This window comes from Mustela lutreola, chromosome 18 (assembly GCF_030435805.1).
Source record: "Mustela lutreola isolate mMusLut2 chromosome 18, mMusLut2.pri, whole genome shotgun sequence".
Lineage (NCBI taxonomy): Eukaryota > Metazoa > Chordata > Mammalia > Carnivora > Mustelidae > Mustela > Mustela lutreola.
Genome location: NC_081307.1, coordinates 26,929,248 through 26,949,644, shown reverse-complemented (window position 1 = coordinate 26,949,644; position 20,397 = coordinate 26,929,248). Strand labels below are relative to the sequence as shown.

Here is a 20,397-nt window from a genome sequence, read left to right as displayed (position 1 = left end):
CCCGGTTTGCTTCTGTTGGCTGGGCCTTCCTGACCTGGAAATGGGGTACATCTGCTTGCCTCAAAGGTCAATGTGTTCTGGAAGGGATCCTCAGAACAGCAGGGTATTAGTTATAAATATACGTGGTGATTGCCTAACTTTTCACAGCCCTATAATCCTGTCAGTATTTACTTTGAGAAATGGAGATTAGTGGCCTCCTATACTCTGCAAAGTGAGTTTGTTTTTCTTGCTTTTGAAATAAGCTTCACGATGAGCAGAGTCACTCCAAACACCTATGTGTTACTCTTCTTAGTGATTAGTAAGGATTTACTAAAGAAACATGCACTACAGACACCAAAATCTCAGAGCTTATGACCTGCTTCGGCCTGGGATAATGAAAGGTTTGGGCCGAATATTGTGCTTGTGTTCAAAGTAGTTCACATCCTGTAAAAACAAAGGGTTAAAAAGTTCCTCAGTGGAAGACAGTTTTTTTTTCCTTTTTTCTTTTTTTTTTTCCTCTTAAGATAAAAGTAAATGAATGATCACTGTACAGAGGATTATTTACCACCACCTATTGACATGACTGAGAAGGGTGACAATGGAACCAGAGCGATTTCTTCATTTTAAGCATCTGTTCACTAGAAATGTTCAGGAACTGGCGGATTGGACTCCAGAACATTGGAACCATGTTCTGGATGCTTGTCTTTAAACTAAAAATCTGATTGTGCCTTCAGGAAAGTAAAAATAAAACAGCAAGAGCTGGACTTTGGAAAGGAGAAGAAACCATACTATCACTGTTAAGAGCATGGTGGCCAGAAACCAAGTCAGATACTTACTGTTGAGGCGAGCTAGGAATGAGACCTCGCAGCTGTCCGTGAAGCGCGTCTTGTATATTGCTAGTAGAATAGAGCCCAATTGGTGAGTTATAGGAAGCGCTCACTACCTGTCTTTTGTCATCAATGTTTGCTGCTGCAACAAAAGGCTGGGCCCTTCTGTTGTGCGCGGTACCAATAGGTTTGAACTCCTGTACAATGGCAGACAAAATACACAGAGCCACAGAATGCACAAGAAAGCCGTTAATGAGCAAACCAACAGCATCGCCATTGTTAATCAAGGCTTCTTTACCCTACAGCAAGATTCATGGCAATGCTCAAGGAGGAGGTGAGTATAAACCTGTCTGCATTTTCCGTGAACTTCACATGTGCTGTACTCAACCACCGCATGGTGCAAAGGAATCTATCTTATTTAAATATTATATTATAAAAGAATTTGAACCTTATATCTTTCCTCTGGTCCTACAAGTTTTTACATCTATAGCTTTTAAGAAACTCTCATTAGATGCATCTGAAGACAGAAATTCCATGTCAGAAATGAGATTTGGGATTTAGAATAATTATTATGTTTCACATTTCCTCAAGTAGAGCTTACATTTGCTTTCTCTTCTATTAATATCTTGATAAAGCTTTCTCCATTTTAGGAAATGGAGTAGCAAAACGATCAGAATGAGAGGGACCATTTGTGAATCACTATACTGAATCACTTTAACTAATCCAAGTAAAAAAGTTTTGGTTTTTTCTTAATACCTACCACAAAGAACAAAATTCTTTTTGTTCTTTTTCTAAATTTAAATTCAATTAGCCAACATATAGTACATCATTAGTAAAAAACAAAATTCTTAATTTGCAGTAGGGTCTAACCTTAAATTTAGAACAAATAAGAAGAACTGGAAGACTATTTTTCCTATGAGAGAAGGTTTTCCAATTTTTATATAGACTTAAATTTTTAAAGTCATTAAATATGTTTTTCTTCTAAGTAGCCGAAGAAAACCAAAAGCGAAGGCTAAAATACACACAAGCTGACTCTTCTTCCAAATCTTTTCATTTGGCAGGATCAGTAAGAATAATCTTTCCAATATTTTCGCCCACACACTCACATTGACTTCATTTACTTTTGTGAATGTGCCACCAGTTTTTCACACAGATTTCAACTAGTACAAACATTTATGTGTCTTTGAAGTGTTACTGAAAAGATGCTGTTTTTATTAAGAAATAAAAAGGTCTTGTGATATTCTTGCTCATATCATTTATTTTTTCTCCCCTTGTCATTATAAATGAATAGATGGTGAGACGGTCCTTTTCTATTTGGAAAAGACACCCTCTTCCTTTCTTAGGGGGTGGAACCAGAGTTTTCAGGGAGATTCTTGTGCGTGAGAACACCAACAACTTCTGGAGGGACCCATGCTCCGAGATGCTTAGTTCTGGTTCTGAGCAGGGAGTCATCACAGATGGCCCCTGTTCCCCCATCCAGGTCTATTGGCAGAGTTCACTTGAAAATTATAACAGACAAGTGAGGTGCAGCTTTGAATACTAGTGGAGTCTTTGACTCCAGCTGCCCCAAATCTCATGGTACTTGAAAATCTGTGAGGTGATAGAGAGCAGCAGCTTTTTCTCTCATCAACCTTGGACAGCACAGTATAGCAGCTCTTGAATTTGAAAGGTCTGAGTTGAATACAATAGCCTGTGATCCTATAGTGTGGTTGGATTGACTAATGTCTTACTGATTTATTATTTTTACCTCCAGAAGAGTGGCTCACTGCCTCTGAGTTGGTTGGGTGGCAGTATGGCTGCTGCTATTAGGTAGCAGAATGACCAAAACAACCAAATGTGGCTTTAGAATAATGCTGAATCCCACAACCTGTGAAAAGTTGTGTAGTCAAACATTGATACAGGGGTACCATCTGATTGTTTTGGCTGATTTAATAATGAACTTTGATTGTCTTTTTGTGATTAACCATTCTGATTAGCCATTATTATAGCATAAAAAAAAAGTGAACTGGAAATAATTGTTAAGTAATGACAGTGGCCATGATTTAAGCCTTTGTTCCTCCTTTCGATATAAAAGAAGACAGGAGGCTAATTGCCTCATTTAGTTTCGGTGTATTTTAAATTTCTCAGGCTAATTAAATGAGTCAGTCGGGCAGAACTGAAGGACTCAAGCTTTATGGAATTAAATTTTTTTTCTTTTAAGTATGCCTTAAAGATTTCTGTAAATAGAATTAAATATATAAAAATTAGTTAATATATAGTGGTTTTGTGGGGAAAATGTCTCTGCCTTATTACTTCTTTGTCTTAAAATGAAAAATAAATATGGATGATGACTGTCCTATAAATGAGGCAACTTCTCTGGAAATATTTATGCACTAATAATCTCTAGTAGTGCTTCCAAAAAGCAGCATATGAGTTAATGAGCTCCAAGCTTTTTCTTTGTTATTTTCAGTTTTGGTTTTATATTGCAAAAGTTGCAAATGTGTAATTTGTCAAAATTAAAAAAAAAAGCCCTTCTATTTTTTGCATATAATCATAAAATATCATAAAAGGAAGTGTTTCTAAGAGAGCCTTCAAACATTTGTATTTAGGCTTTGCAAAGCATTAGTTTATGGGCTGCTAGTCATTCCAAAAAAAGCACAATGAAGTGTATACATCAAAGGTAAACATTTAAGTATGGCACGGAGAGGCAACATTCTATCCAAATCTTACATCATTGTTGATGGTCAAACAGAATCAAGAGACAAAAGCAATGAGAAGTTTGCTATTCCACTTTAATTCCATTTTACTTTTTCAGGAAAATCAGTCGTCTCAGAAAATACCAGTAAAAAAAATTATATACCAGTCAATGTAGTCCAGCTCTTGTGTTTATTTTTCCCAGACAACAGCATCCAAGTGACTCTCATCTCTTAGGAATTCAAGAAGTACTTACTACCCTTAATTAGTGCATTTTCAATGGTATTTTAAAATGTCATTCCTTGAATTATATTCCTTATATTAAGGAATAACATTCTGAATTCATAAAATACTCGAGCTGCCAGAGTCAGAGCTAGGTAACTGGGTAGAGATTTGGTGAGATCAGGGAGAATGTAGGTCTTGACTACCATCTCCCAAGCCCTTAGAATGACCTCACCAATGACAGCATTCAAAGACACGACCACTTTTTCAACTTCTTACTGGAAGAAGTTGTCCAGAGATAGAGATTCAGTTCAAGAACTGACGCAATTACCAGCTCCAACAGAAACAACATGTTTGATAATGTGCATATATTTATTTATTTAAAAAAAAAAACAGTGGTGGGATAATAAGGTATACAAACTGTATCAAGCAATCATATACTTGACCAAGCCACACTGAGTGATGGTATCTTATCATGTTTGGAATTTATGAATAATCACCACCCCTACCTCAAATGAAAAATAAAGTCACCCTTATAAATCCTCCCCACCTGCCCCCAGCAATCTGTTTCAAGTATTCCCCATATATAACAGGAGAAAAGTTTGGGGGGAATGGGGTTTACAAAACCTTGTTTTGTGTAGTTCACCTTCCAGTTATCAACAAATTATAGGATAAAGGTATCTTTTTGAAAATATAAATAACTTTAACCTGTATCTCACTTGAGTTTGTGTATTATTTCTATATATCTTTATCATCAATCTTCTGTGGCAAGGATGCAGTCTTTTTATGGAAATAGGCACAGCTATCTTCTCTTTTAGGAAAGAATGATATTTGTTTCTGAAAAGCATCTTTCCTATATGGGATAGCTATGTTATAATTTCGAGTCGTTCAACTAACATTAAACAAAGAGGAGGGTAATGTTTTATTTGAGAATGCCAGATTGGAGAAGGACCCCGAGCTCTAAAAACGTACCTTTAGCCTAGAGCAAGAATGCTTTGCATAGGAAAATGCATATGTCTGCTCATAGGCCATGTTCGGGATTGTATAGAAGGCATTTATTCAATCCCTGGGAATAACTTTTTATATGTACATATATAACTTCCTATAAATAAACAAGTAACATTTATTCAAAGGCGAAGAATACTTTCTAAGCTTCTATTTAAGCTAAAAATCCAAGTCTAAACTGATAAAAACAAAATTTATTTAATAAAAAGATGGACAAATGAAAAAAAAACCTAGGTATTAAAATTTCTTGCCAGTTATTACTATAACTATGTAAAAAAAAGTCTCCAAAGCCTAAATCTAAGCATAGGGAAAAGACTGGAAAGAAATACACTAACATGTTGTTATTTGTGGCTGGGGTTGGATGGTAGGATATAATGTGTTTTTTTTTTCTTCAAAGGATATGTATTATTTTTTAAATGAAAGAGTATTATATAATATATATTATATAATTATATATATAGTAGCAAAAGTCACAAAGCTTGCAGTTACAGTTTCACTCGGGTTGAGAAACAAGAACTCAAATAACTGTATTGCTCAATGGCCCTTTCTCTTTATCTACAGTAGGATCTGAAAGCTTGATGTAGTAATGGCATGTGTTTCTCAGATGGACACATCTTTGTTGTCCAGAAAGTTGCTTTATTTGCAGAGTGTCCATTTTTGGGGTGGGAGTGGGGGTGGAGGAAGACCTCCTTTGCAACACCTCTTTTTGCATGGCTTGTGTTAACTAAAAAGATAAAATAAGACAAATATAACCTCAGTTTAGCTCTATTCTGCTCTCATGCTCCAAGTTAAATTCACTGCTTGTATTTTTTTTTTTTTTTTAACATGGCATTTTGTTAAGTTTATGCTTTGGCATTTCGGCTAGCAAGGGTTTAACTATGCTTGTAGGGAATGTCCGATCTGAAGTGCCAAGTTAGGTGAACTCATCATGCAGAAATCTGGCCTGAGGATCCTAAGGACGGGAATCCTTTGGCCCATTAGGGGAAGAATTGAAATGGTTCTTATCTCGGAGACATTCAAATACTGGCCTCTTGGAGGAGGTGCCAGTAAGAATTAGTCATGACTCAAACTAAAGGAATTTTCAAAGGCTCCATCCGACTGGCTTCTGGATCCTTTAACCCAATCTTCACCATTTTTTTTTTCAAACCTATCTCATCCTTTATTTTTTCCCCGTTTGTACTATCATACATGTCCATAGTGCCCTACCCCATAAGGTAGGGCATGTGGACTAATACATGATGGATGAGAGGCCAGAGTACTTAAAATTGGGTCTATTTTTAAAAATCCAGTTCTTGGGACAATCATGGTCATAAGTTAGTACTTATAGACTTATAAAAGGGGCTTCTACTAGAACGAAAGTCAGACAATTGCCCTTAAACTCCAGTTCTGGAGAGATATTAACAAAACACAGGCTCCCATCTTGGTCTAAGCTCAGCCGTGAGTAATAAATACTTGGTAAGTCACCCACATGCCAGACACTGCGACATGGCCAGGGATCCTTGGGGATCTGGTACTTTGGTCTGTCAAATAAAATTTGGTCAGATCTGTCTCATTGACCCCATGCCTTAGCGTCTCATATTGGTGAAACCGGATTTTAAAAATTAGGAGAAATTTTGAATGAACAAATGAATGAATGACTAATTTGCAAAAGGGTGCAGTATAATTTTGGTTGTGTACTATATATATATGGAAAGGAATTTCAGAATTTTATCCGTTTTGTCCTGGTGATAATAAGAGATTGGGTGGTCAGTGAATGCATATGTACAAGCCTTAAGCTTTCACTTCTTTCCATTGTTTCTTAAAACACCACATGATCTCTTTCTCTCACGGGTTGCCTCTATCTGATGACTCAGTGAAGCTGGGAGGAAGCTGTGGGCTTGGGCATTACTGTAAAGGACAATCTCCAAGTGACAGCTCTGCCTGGAGAGCTTTGCTTTTTCTTCTTCCAATTTTTTCTTCTATCAAAGATAATGTTGGGGCGCCTGGACAGCTCAGTGGGTTAAAGCCTCTGCCTTCGGCTCAGGTCGTGATCCCAGGGTTCTGGGATCGAGCCCCCGCATTGGGCTCTCTGCTCAGCAGGGAGCTTGCTTCCTCCCCTCTCTCTCTGCCTGCCTCTCTGCCTACTTGTGATCTGTCAAATAAAATAAATAAAATCTTAAAAAAAAAAAAAGATGCCAGGGGGTAAGCCACCATCAGCATTCAGACCCTTTCGCCACAGTTATTACCAGTCTTGTCTATTTCATCTTTCCCTCACTCTTCCTGAAGAGCTGGGCTCTCACCTGACCTAACTCCCATTCAACCTGCACGACCACTCTTGCCATACAACAGTGGGGGCTGGTGGCAGCTGAGCACCATTCTGAGAACTGGTTCCCAGGTGTGGTCCTGGGCAGTGTTAGAAAATGCAGTTTATCAGTAGAGCCTCTGTTCTTTTCATTCATCAGCTGTTTAATTGAGCGCTTGCTGTGTGCCATGCTGGGAGACTCCCCACTTAAAGAGAAGAGACCAGCAGTTCCCGCCTGCACAGATAGTCCATAACCTGCTCACTCCCTAGAGGGCCCGTTTTCTTCTCCTCTGCTCTTAGTGATTTTCAGGCTCAGGCTCTTCCTTTCCTTTAGTCAAAAGTCCATGACGAGGATCTAATAAACTCACGCTGTCTAAAGGTTAAGCTATTCAGGATGTTTCTTCTCCTGGGGGGATTGTATTTGAACTGAAAATAAAGTTTTAATCCAAAGCAATTTTTAATGACCCTTCTCATAGTAATGTGGAAAGCATTCCTGGTCTCCAGAAAGTCCTATCACATGGGCAGCCCCCCATCTCACTGTCAGGAAAGGTCAGAGACCTGCGCATCACAGCCTGGTAGGAGGGGGCAGGTATTACCAAGAGCTCCCACTACATTGAATGTCTCTAGGAGCAATTCGATGTGCCAAGGTCTTTTTCTATGATATTTTATTTAAATCTTTGAGAAGCCCTATGAGATACAGTTACGTGGTACTCTAAGTGTATTTTATCAAGGAGAAAGTGGAGGTAAATTCATGGAGAAAGTAGAAAACTGGAAGCACAAATTCAGGCGTTGGTGATCCTGGAAAGGGAAATGCTGCTGAAGCACAAGTTGCAAATACGTTTTCATGCATTTTCCACAGACACATGGGAAAATTATAGTTTGGGAATATTTGAAATATAATACACTTAGTATGAATACTTGTTTAAAAAGGGATGCCTAGTTTATATATCTAAACTTGGGAAACATCTGGCGAAGGAGAGGTTCTAAAATCCTTGTCTTAATTACATTTTCCCACACAGCACAACTGGGGGTTGCTTTCATTACAGGGATTTTTTTTTTTTTTGAGCTTTTTGAAAGTAGACATCATCAGATAAGCTTCAGATTATTAGATTAATTTAGCTCATTAGAATTGCCTCAAGGGAAAATCCTCTATCTTTTGTAATTTTACTACATGGGCACAAATATCACCATGATTACATAATGCAAAACCCTTTTTGTAGCGTAAACTTAATTATAGAACACTAGAACTGAGAATTTAAAAAGGATGTAAAATAAGATCTGGACGAAGACCTCAAAGAATTGAAGTTTACAATAATTATTAGATTGGAGACACCTGTTTCAAATGGTAGACATTAATTTCGTTTTGCTTTGTTTTAATATGTTAAACTTCTTGGATTAGGTCATGGTCATTTGGCAGAAGTCCATCATAAAGAATGAAAAAATAACTGGACTGTACGTAGATAGAGCCAAATTTGTCCTGAGAACATGTTTGTCTTTTAACAAGGCACTTGCCTAGGGACACTTCTCTTTTCTCTTGATATAAAAAGACATGAATAATATAAATTAATCTCACAGGGTAAAGACAGACAATCGTTCCATCATGTGGCTTATTCCAGTTTTTTGTATTTGTCATTTATTCCTCTTGGAAGGCATCCGCATCATTTAAAAGGAAATAAAACATGAATATAATTTACTCTACAACTCATACCTGTGGTTCTGATTCTAAGTTGATTTTGAAAGGATGAGCCTTCCCATCTTCAGACACCTGTGGAGACCATAAGCGAGTTTCTGCCCTGTGAATAAAAGAAATTTTGTAAACTCCAAATTCTAACATTATTTCCGGTTTTAGCATACTTTAATCTCTCATTATTGTGTATGAAAATACTATTGAGCCTTGATGATTTAAACAAAAGGAATACTCCTTGCTCATTATTCTGTATTCTTTCATCTAATTAGTTTTTTTACTTTTGGGGAAACTTGAATGGATAAAAATTGCATGGAGGACTACCATAGACTGAAGTGTGTGTCCCCCCGCCCACCCCCACCAACCAAGTTCTTATGTTGCAACCCTACCCCGCAATGTGATGGTATTTGGAGGTGAGGTCTCTGGGAGGTAATTAGGATTAGATTACGTCATGAGGGTAGAGCTGTCATAATAGGATTAATGTCCTTATATAAAGAGGAAGAGACCCGAGATCTCGGTCTCTGTGTCCACACGCCAAGAAATGTCATGTGAGGAAGTAATTAGGAACCTGATTATGCTGCATCCTGGTCTCAGACTTCCAGCCTCCAGAACTGCGAAAAATAAATTTTTGTTTAAGTCACCCAGTTTATGGTATGTTTATTGTAGGAGCCCGAACTGACTAAGGCAAAGACATTGTACAGTTTCTAGAGAAAGTAAGCCTGCTGTACCTGCAAGGAACAGTACAGGAGAGGAAGATTCTGGAGGCAGATGACCACAGGGCAAACTCCCTAGGTTTCCTCTACTTCCCTTCCATCCTACCCACGCCACCATAGGAGACAGTGAATGGTATGCCACGGGGATTTGCTGCTGGCATGAAGGAAATGAGCTTTATCCAATCTCATGTCCTTCTCATGTATCTCTTTGGGACCATGTGCTCCTAAGAGACTGTGTGCTTGGCAGGAACACTAGTTATAAATAAATAGGGAAAGAGTCAATTTCACCCCTGAAATGGCAGATGGGCTGATTGGGCCTTCTGAACCACGGCAAGTAGGGAATAAAATAGCAACAGGATAAACACACACTAATAACCACTATAACAAAACATTATTTTCACAATTCAACTTCAGATCAGGCCTATGATGGCCAAAGATCAGGGTCAGTTTCTTAAATTTGTTACTAATGTCTCATTTCTAATATTCTCACTTCATGTGCACTCTTTACATTTTGTAAGATTCTTCTGGGTTGAATTCTGTACAAAACAGCCAATGGCATAAACAGTATTAGCAACCAGTTTTCAATATGCTCAAATTTTTGCAAGTCAAGAGATTCTTTTAGGAGAATCTTTAAATTCTATTCCATTCTCTACCACATTCAGAACAGCAATACAAGTAGCTGTTCTGTGCAGGGTTTCTGTGGCCAGTACCTTTCGTGGTTCTATTTTCATAGTCAATTCACAAGAAAAAGAATTCTTTTACACTCTTTTTTTTTTTTTTTTTTTTTTTTTTTTTTTTTTTTTTAAAGATTTATTTATTTATTTATTTATTTGACAGAGAGAGATCACAAGTAGGCAGAGAGGCAGGAAGAGAGGCAGGCAGAGAGAGAGGAGGAAGCAGGCTCCCTGCCGAGCAGAGAGCCCGATGTGGGACTCGATCCCAGGACCCTGAGATCATGACCTGAGCTGAAGGCAGCGGCTTAACCCACTGAGCCACCCAGGCACCCCTTCTTTTACACTCTTCCCTTATTCTGACCTTCCAGAAAATTCTTTTCAGAAATAGTTTTTTAACAGTGACTAGACTGTGAAGAACAGAATAAAGTGGCTGATATACTTAAAAAAAAAGCTGGTCAAAATTCAGAATTCTGGGTCCTGTGAAACTCTTTCTTACAGGGAGGATGAAATCATTTTTAGTTCTGGTTCAGGATCTTCTGCAAAACAGATCACATTTTAACACCATTAATTAAAAAGTACCTGTCAATTTTGAGACACAGCTGGTGTGCTGCTGCTTTAATCCTGTCCTGCGCATCAGCATGAGTCATGGACTCTGTACCAAAGCCATCAATAGCCAAGATGACATCTCCAGGACACAGGTTGGCAGCTGCCGCCTTGCTTCCTGGAGTAATCTGAAAGAAATCATGGCATCATTTAAAAATCAACATTCTGCAATATCTTGAGTTTTGTGCCTGACATTTATATTTCAGCTTGGTAACATTTTAAAAGTTTCAGTGGGCAGGGAATTTTAAATCTAACTTGAAATAACTCTTCAATGATCAACTGTGTTAGCTCTATCTTTCCACCATGCTAAATAATTTTGTTTCTTACTAACACTTCACTTCTTTCTTACTTACGCTTCATCTATCATGACATCTTTTACTGTCATCTAAAGCATCTTCCTTAATACCTGTTTGATCTTATTTTCTTTGTTTTAAATAAAATAATTTATTCTTTAGGGTTTTTTAAATCCATAACTCCCTATTTGGGAGTACAACTTTACCACATTTAGGGACCTTTTATATTTGAATTGAAGCTACTGTAGCATCCTTATAAGTAATGATCTTTAGAATTCACATGAAGGGGCATCTAGGATGTAGAAAACCAGAAAGAGAATCACTCTTGTAGTAGGTAGAAGATACCACATAAGATACAAAATTATAACTTTTCTTGAACTATTCAGAGAGCTGAAGCTGCAGGGCAACCAACGAAACCTGGAATCTAAGGAAAGACAGGTGCCTCCAAGGAAAGTCAAGATGTAAGCAAATTGTAAAACTTGTGTCAGAGCACAGAGGAAGATGGGGGCACCATTTTGGTCATAGAGAATTCAGCTAAAATGATGAGCTATCAGTTAACACTGAGTGTCTAGAACTCCTGAGGACTGCAGACACCAAAGAAGTTTGTATTCAGGCACAGTGTCTTCTCCATGAATGAAAAACAAATTGAACAAATAAAAAGCAACTAACAAGATGCTAGATTTTCATTAAACCTAATCAGAAATTACATTAAATATAAGTGGTATAACCACATCATACTCTGTGTTTTAACAAAGATTGCCAAACTAGGTAAAAAAACAAGATCCATTTTTATGTTGTCTGAAAGAAACCCACATGAACTTCATTTTCCTGCTTTCTTTCTTTCTTTCTTTCTTTCTTTCTTTTTCTTTCTTTCTTTATTTCTTGTGGGGGGTGTGTGGGGAGATGAAACGAATACTTAAGGATCCGGGAAACATATGGTTATTAAATGTTTAAAAGATACCAAATTTGAAATTATTAATTACTACACTGAGTATTCAGTTTTTGATTGCTATTCCTACTCCTATTTTTTTTTTTTTTAAAATCCTAATTATTTACAACTGCCTAATAGTCCTTACCTGGTCTTACCCACCTACTTCTCTAACATCATCTTACACCATTCCTGCTCCCCTCCACCCACTGTGCTGTAGTTATTCCAGATTCCTTTCAGTTCCTCAAATAGACCAAGTGTGTACCCTTTTCAGGGTTTTACATGCACTATTATTTTTGCCTGAAATGTTTCCCCCACTCATCACCCAGTTGTTCCTCCTAATCCTTTAGGTCTAGGCTTAAATGTCACATTCTCAAAGAGACTTCCCCAAACATCTGAAGCAGCTTCTCCAGACACCTTCCATCATTCTCCACCATTATATTTTATTCATTTTCTTCCTGAAGACAAGTTGTACTTTAGTGTTTGTTTATTGTGCATTATTTGTTTTCTCAACTTGACTAGAAGTTCTTGAGGATATGTATAATATTATGTATATTTCTAATGTGTCATGGTATATGTTCCAGTATTTGGAATTAATGGATAATTAAAAATGAATGAAAGGGTTATTTAAAGTAGATCTCATGAAACGAAAAGAGCTAGTCCCTATATAACTATTACCCAAAGGATTACCTATATACCCAAAGATTATAGGTATTAATGTCAACCCATCATTGTTGCATTTGCAAGTTCCTACTGTTCAGAGCAGAAGAATGTACAGAACTTGACTTAAACCTCCAACTGCTCCAGGAATAAGATTGTTCCTAATATTTTACTTGAGGATCATTCATTCATTCATTTTTTTCTCTATTTACTTAATTAATCTAATTATCGATTCTATTTAACTTCGTGGCTCTAAGGGATAGCCAAGATTCATCTAAATGAATAAAATTGCAAAGGTCATAAATTATCATGTGTCTGAGACCTTCAGTCTCATCGCTAAAATGTTTATTGCACTCACTTCATTTCTGTGATCATCTCACTGTAGTGATTGTGATTATTTTCCAATAAGAACAGTTGGTAGAAGCTTGATGAAGACAATGGAGATTATTATTTCCCAGCCTTTGGGAGACATTTCATAGCTGTTTTCCATTTGGAAAATGGAAAGCCCAGAACTGTTAGGAGAATAAAAGTTTCCATCCCCAGTGTGACTTGCAGGGATAAAAATAATCGTAAACTTTTAATTTTCTGTAGCTATAGTTTGTCAAAATCAGTACCATCTATTTTTGAACATCAGAGACCAGAAGTCTATTCTTTGAGTTAAAAAATGGGAAAGAATGGCTCAATGTGTTTTCTTTTAACCTAGGTTTTCTAATAACCTTAAATAGATTTGTTATATAATGCTCAATCTTGATTTAGAAAAGCCTAACATCATTTTTTTAGCTCTGGTTGGGATCAATGGAAGGTAGGGTTGTGTGTGTGTCTGTCTATGAGTTTTAAACTGAGACATCTGGTGTATGTTGAACTTCAATTCTGAACATTACTAAGTTTCATTAAGCATATGAATATATAAGTATTAACACTATCTTATATTTATTCCAAATATCATATTTGTGAAGCTCTTCCTAATAACTTTGACCACTGCAACTACTTTAAGACAACCTGGACAAAGAAAACTATTTTTTCAAAGGAGGGTAAATGTGCAAGTAACCTCTGGCTCCATATGAACATGGGAACAGCAGTTTGGCTATGTCAGCAATGGTTTCAGAAGTCAAATAAAAAGGTGGTTGGGGGAGCCTGAGTGTCTAAGTTGGTTAAGTGTCTGCTTTCGGCTCCGGTGTGGTTCTGGGGTCCTGGGATTGAGCCCCAGGTCGGGCTCCCTGCTTGGCAGGGAATTTGCTTCTCCTTATGCTCTCTCTCTGTCTCAAATAAATAAAATCTTTAAAAAAAAAAAAAAAGGTGGTTGATGGTGATGCCAGAACCCACTTCTGACTTTGTGTTCAACCTAGTGACTGATGTCCTTAGATCTCTAAGGGGGTAGTGGATAAGGGGAAAAAGGATGGAGAGAGAGGGATGAGGGAGAAGGAGAACATATGGTCCCTTTACCTCTGGTTCTTAAGTTCGGCTAGGCTAATGATAAGAAAATGACCACTAAATTGGTCTGGTTTTAGTAAGTTAAACTATCTGTTTAGACGTAAAGATATGTTATTTCCCATTATTATTTACATTATATTGTTACTATATTATGTAATCAGTTTATGTTATTGTTCATAGTTTGTTATTAACATTTTTCCCTAAATCAGAAGAGAGAGCTACAGTGAGGCAAAGAGTTTTTCAATTGATTATTTATTATCAGGCTCCTTGGAGTCTCACATATCATTGAAAATGGTACTGCCATATCACTTAGCACATGTTTTCAAATTTGTCTAATTGGAGAAATCATGTGGGTGTCCTTGCTGGACATAAAGACTCCCACTCTACTCCAGATGCCTGGAATCACAAATCATAAGCTCTAGGAGAGGAACTAGGCAATTTGTGTTATTCACATCAACCTATCATTTGGGTCCATTTGGAAAAATAAAAAACTAAATCACAGATAAAGCATCTATAATATTCTATTTACCATGGGAAACATGAGGGAAGCACAAGATATGGCCCTGGTGAGACTTCTTTTTTAAGATTAATCGATTAATTGATTGTTTTGAAAGAGAGAGCCAGGGGAGGGCAAGAGGGAGAGGGAGAGACCAGAATCTCAAGCAGACCCCCTGCTGATGGTGGAGCCCTATGTGGGGCTCCATCTCACGACCCTGAGATCATGACCTGAGCTGAAATCAAGAGTTGGCTGGGAGCCATCCAGACACCCTGGTGAGACATTTATGTTAAGAATAAAAGTGAAATAGTTATGGACAAGACAAGTATACACTGAAGGGCTATGTTGTAGGGCATGGATTCAAATAGGGAGAAAGCCCAATGTTGAGTTGTCCTCTGTTGTCTACAAGTAAACTCCACCTTGCATCTAAAGCCTTCTAGAGCCTGGCTCTAATCTGCATTTCTAGGGCCATACCTCATATGGGTTACTTCAGAACCTCTGCAAGTAGCACCTGAGCATCGGTAGTTTCATATGTTTTCTGGGTGACTCTAACATGCAGCCAGCATCAAGAACCGTGGCGGTATTGTTATTATTATTGACACTGTATTCCTGAGAACTACTATCTCATGGAATTCTCAAGACTCTCTTTTAAGATGAGAAAATGGATGTTCTCAGAGTATAAGAAACTTTCTTAGGGCCTAGATGCAGTAAAAATCTGCAATTCCTCATAGGGCTAACTCTGCAGCTCGAGATCTTCCACTGTCTTCCACGCCACTGAGGCAGGGAATCTCTGTCCTGACCCCTCCTATCTCTTTGGCTGTGCTTTTCTCATGGAGTCCTGGACACATTGTGTATTGGTAGTTTAGGTACAAGTATATCCCTCTCTTCTCATATTTGAGCATCTCAGGGAGTAGAAACCTGTTAAGTTATAATTGTATCCCCCACAGTGCCTTCACTTAATAGATATTTGTGGGATGTAGGAGAGTTATGAACATATGAACCAGCATATCCATGCAGACATATCTTTGGGATAATAAAATTAAATAGATTTTCCCATCAACTTTCTTACTACACTTGAATCTTGCTGAAGGATTGCATTCAGTGTAAACACTTCTTTCTAAAAAAAGCTTGAATTTCAAATATAATCTATATTAAAGTCATGTACTTTTCAATGTTCAAGCCTGCAAAACTTGAGAATACAGTAACATTTTCTACATTGGTACCCAAGCCCATAGAGTGTTTCCAGTTACAATGATCTTGGCCCTAAATGTGCACTGAAAAGGAATGAGGAAAGAAGTAGTGGGGGAGAAGAGGCACTGAGTGAGAAAGGACATACCAGCATCAGATGTATGTAATAATCTTACATCATATACACAAAAGAAACTTGCACTTGATTCCAAATTGGACCATTTGTGAAAACAAACCATCTGTAACTTGGCTGTGATGGTAGATCCACCTTCTGGGTGGTCCAAACACTTAAAAAAGAAAGAGACTTCTTAGAATCTTCGTGGCAGAAAAAGAAAAGCTGCTTACTTAGCGATGTGAACCTCAGATTTATTCTGTGAAATGCGGAGACCAGTTATATATGATGTTTGCAGGAACAACCTTTCCACATCCACAACTCAAATTTCTATTGCACAATGTGTCACATACCTATTGCCTACAAAACTGTTTTTCTACCAAATGTGTGTATCACAACCCATTGCTGAATTTTTTTTTTTTTTTTTTTTTTTTAGAATGTCTGGTGATTGGTTTACCTTATTACTTCTGGTGTCTCTTATGATACGGATTCACCTGGTTGATTAATTAGATTGTAAATTATTTCTATGATGGACACTTCGGACACTTATTAGGACACTTTGTCCTAAATTTGTGAACTGTAATTTCGATCGCTGGAGAGAGTTACATTTGTAAATCCCTCACCCAGCTCTGGTGGAGTAGAGGCCCACTGTCTAGGAGCACTTGTATTTGCGAAGTGTGAGGCAGGGAGGGAAAGTGATAGCTTGCAGGAAGACAAAAATTGTTTGGCTTGAAGAATGTATCTCATTTATAGGAATTTTTGTGGTATTAAGTTCAGGCATTCGTTTCTCAATTCTTTGCATACTTAAGAGCTTAACTAAAATAGATCCATGAACAATAAAGCAATTCTCTTTTTTTATTGTGGAATATCTTTGAGGATATAATCTATACCTATTATGATAATAATAGCTATATAAGAAGTGAACAAGTTAATCAACCATTCATATTGTGTCTATATTTCTGTCAGATAGATGATGCACAGCACTAACCATCCCCTAAATCTGAAAGTTCCTGCCTTTAGGGAGCATGCAACTTGTGGGATACAGATGTACTCAAACATCTGTGGTACAAGGCATGATGTAAGGAGAGGTTGTAGGGCAAGAGTTATGGTAACCAATGGTAAAATGCTTATTATGAGAAGAAGGCTAGGGAGTGATACTTGATTGAGTTTCCTAGGCAGAGGACAGTGGGGTTGGGTGGGGAGGAGAAATTTCTAGAAAAACGGTAGTGGGTGTAGACAGATGGAGAAATTGTAAATCGGCTGGGATAGTGACACGACTGTCCTCCAGAAGAAAGGGAGAGAGAGGGAAGAGAGAGGGAGGAAACAAAGTTGGAAACATGGGTTAGGAAGAGGATGAAGGCCATGACACTGCTCAGAGGTCACACATGCTATTCCCTTTAGTCGGTGTTGCTCTTGAAGGAATTTTAAGAACGGGCAGGATAGATGCCACCTAGCGTTTCCCAAAGATGGCTGGTGAGAAATATGCAGAGTGAACTGGAGAGGGGACACAGAGCTAGGCACGAAGTCATGAAAGCTTGAATAGGGACAGTTAGAGGAACAAAGAGAAGTGGTAGATCCTAAAGATATAGAATCAGTAGGACCAGAGGATGATGAAGTGGATGGCACAACGCATGTATTTGGAAAGATCTGTACAATGAACAGATTTTGTTTGTTTGCTTTTTGTCTTACACATGTGGACTTCAGAATGCAGGCTTTGGAGGCAAGTAGAACTAGTGTCAAATTCTGTCCCACCACTTGTGACCATCAGCAGGTTAGTGAAATTCTTGAAGCCTCATTCTCTCATCCACAAAAAGAGGTATTATTACTGCTCGTCTTACAGAATTACTGTGAGGTTTAAGGGAGTTAGTCCATATAAAGGTTCTATGAGACATTCATGGCAAGCAAAGGAGTACAATAATACACAGACAATCTTATTCACTGCCTTTTAATATATACAACAGCTATAAAATGGAATTTTACTATTTAATTACAACATTGATAATTAGCTTTGTGTAAGGTCTTTTAGTTAAACTTTTTGTAAGTGATTTTAACTGTTCTTATAATTTCAGTGGAGACATTCTCAGTTAGGTGTTCACTAAGGCAAAAAAATTCGAGAGAATATGCTTTCATTCATTCAACACGACTCTGTTATGTGCGTGCTTTGGAGGACTCTTGGAATACAAAATAGCTGAATTTTATCTGCTATTCTTGAGTTAAATTAATTGAAGAGAAAAGACATAGTCAAATGAAATCAGCACTTATAGTCAGGCATTATTATTGAACCATGTCAAAATGAGGGATATAAATTAGTAATGAATTAGACATTCAAATATGAATTGGCTTCCCAAATAATAATTGTCATATCAAATAAATTTGCCAAAATAGCTCCTGTGGTCGGTCCAACACAATATATAAGTACTGCTTTAAAATAAACATTGTTTATAATGTCAACAATTCAATATTTCAAACCTAGGATTAATCATATTGAGATGTTACATATTAATAGCAAGACATTTCTTTTATAAATCACTTAAAAGGTTTTGGTAACAATTTTTTTTTTAGAATTTACTATAAGTATGATTTATCCTTTGTTTGATTTAGCCTATGATTTATCCTTTATCCTTTGTAATGAGCTTCAAAAGCTCATTTTCCTTTAATCTAAACAAATGAAAACTATACTTCAGAAACTTTAAAAATATTTCTTAGTAGAGATAATGGAAACTGTTTTGGTTGGTAAATCCATAAAAGGCATTCGTTGCTTGGCTCAGATCACTGAACCATTTTCTACTTAATTGACTTAGGAACATTCTGGGGGTATGTTAGCTTTTCATGTCTCATACAAAAACACATGTCAGATGTGTTTATATGTTTTTGAAAAATGCAAAACAAAGCTTGAAATGTTCCATGGTATGTGTATGTACGGTACATGTTTTGAGATATTTCAAAAAGACACTGGTGCCCAAATCTCCTAGATATATGAACAGAATTTAAAAGGTATTACCTTGTTCAAAAATCTATATGAGTAAGCCAGATTATAAAGCATACATTTATAAAATACAATATAAGCAGTAAGGAAAAAAAAAACATAAGAAAAGTATAATATTCTGGAAGTTTATGCTTTTAGATTGTTTTATTGATAATTGAAATAACAATAACTTTCTATTAAGACAAACACTTGATTTAGAAAAAAAAAAATCAACTAGACCAACTAGAAATTTACTGACAGGACAGAAATCCCCAAATGTCCTTTTTCTTCTTCTCTTTTTTTCTAATTAGACAATACTCTAGGGAATATTAAGTAAGGGAAAGTTGACTCTGATAGTAAAGTACTATTTTTCAGAGTTTTTCCGCTGACTGGTGACTTTCTATCAGGTAAAGTAAACTATCTGGCACGTTTTCTTTGTAGTTTGAGTTATAGGTGATGATTCCTAAGCCAAACTCCCAGCTTTGGAAAATATTTTTTCAAAATGCTTGGAAACCTAGGAAAACACATTAGTAATATTTTCCCTGTCTGGGCTGATACGAGCGCTTCCAACTTGGCCCACCCAGATTGTGCCCTGGGATCAGCACTGCGCTGAAGTTCTCATCCATAGGAGAAAAGCGCTCAGGTGTGCGTCTAGCTCCGAGGAGCAACCGCCACTGTCAGTCATTTCTCCTTTCTTTCTGGGACCTCATTTCTTTTGTTCCTGAAAGGAAACGGGGGGGGGGGGTTGGAGGGCAGAACACCCCCACCCCTGGCCCGGCCCCGCCCCAGCCCTCGCTGTCCAGCCTCCAGTAAGCCCAGGAGAATCAGGCTGTCAGTTCACCTCTCCTGGAAAGTTGCTGGGGACGGAGAGGATGCAGCCAGAGACCATTGCAGCCGACTTTCCAAATCCTGTAAGTTGCTCTGCATCCCCCCAGCTTCAGTTTGCCAAGTTGCTGCCGCCCCTCGAACTGTGGGCCCGAAGGGGAGGACCACCCCCCGCCACCAGCGCACCCGGGCCTCACTAGCCAGCCACTCTGCAATCCAGGGAGACCCGTCGCACGCCAGCCCCCCACCTGCAGCGAAAGAACGGAAAACACCTACCCTGGTGATGACCAAAGGCTGGTTGAAGTCTATGCCCCCTGAGAGTCTGAAGCCCCAGGGCGCAGGGCCCGGGAGGACCACGTTCTGGGGCATAGTGCTTTCGGCGCGGCCTCCAGCCGGAGCGCCTTGGCTTCTGGGGACCGACTGGGGCACAGCGAGGGGTGGCCCTGCCCACCGCAAGGGTCTCCCAGCGGCACAGACACTGCGCTGCTCAGAGAGTGCCCTCGCCCAGATTGCGGCCCGGGAGCTTTATCCTCGCTCCTGAGTGACGTCACTGGCCTACCCTCCTCCCCACCCCCTCCCACCAAGGAGAGCTCCAACTTTGGAAGAAAGAGACGCGCCAGACCCACGGGAGTTTACAGACCAGCACCGGCTGGGTGCAGCCTCCCAGACCTTTCCGCGGGCCTGGAGGAGGCTTCGGGTTACAGCCTCCAGGAGTCTCTTAAAGTGACACCTGTCCTCCTGTTTATCTTGTGCTGGGAGCTCAGCAGCGCGCTCCATTCAAAGTTAAAAGTAGTGAAACCACAGCTTCTATGCTTCCAGTTAAAAGAAAAGCTTCATA

The 20,397-nt window shown here is 38.4% G+C and overlaps 1 protein-coding gene across 3 annotated transcripts in view; it reads right to left on the bottom strand.

Moving 5' to 3' along the window:
* PDLIM3 (PDZ and LIM domain 3) overlaps nt 1-20,088 on the bottom strand; it is a 30,269-nt gene extending 10,181 nt beyond the window's left edge. The window contains exons 1-4 of one of the 3 annotated variants that reach the window (XM_059156038.1): nt 19,836-20,088; nt 10,638-10,789; nt 8,696-8,780; nt 356-423 (exon numbers count right to left, since the gene is read on the bottom strand). In XM_059156038.1, coding sequence (XP_059012021.1) covers nt 356-423; nt 8,696-8,780; nt 10,638-10,789; nt 19,836-19,928 — 398 coding nt within the window. In that variant the 5' untranslated portion in view covers nt 19,929-20,088. Of the gene's footprint in view, nt 1-355; nt 424-815; nt 1,004-8,695; nt 8,781-10,637; nt 10,790-19,835 lie in introns of all 3 variants that reach the window. The other 2 variants (XM_059156040.1, XM_059156039.1) reach the window with 2 other exon arrangements.
* Between the last annotated feature and the right edge of the window lie 309 nt (nt 20,089-20,397).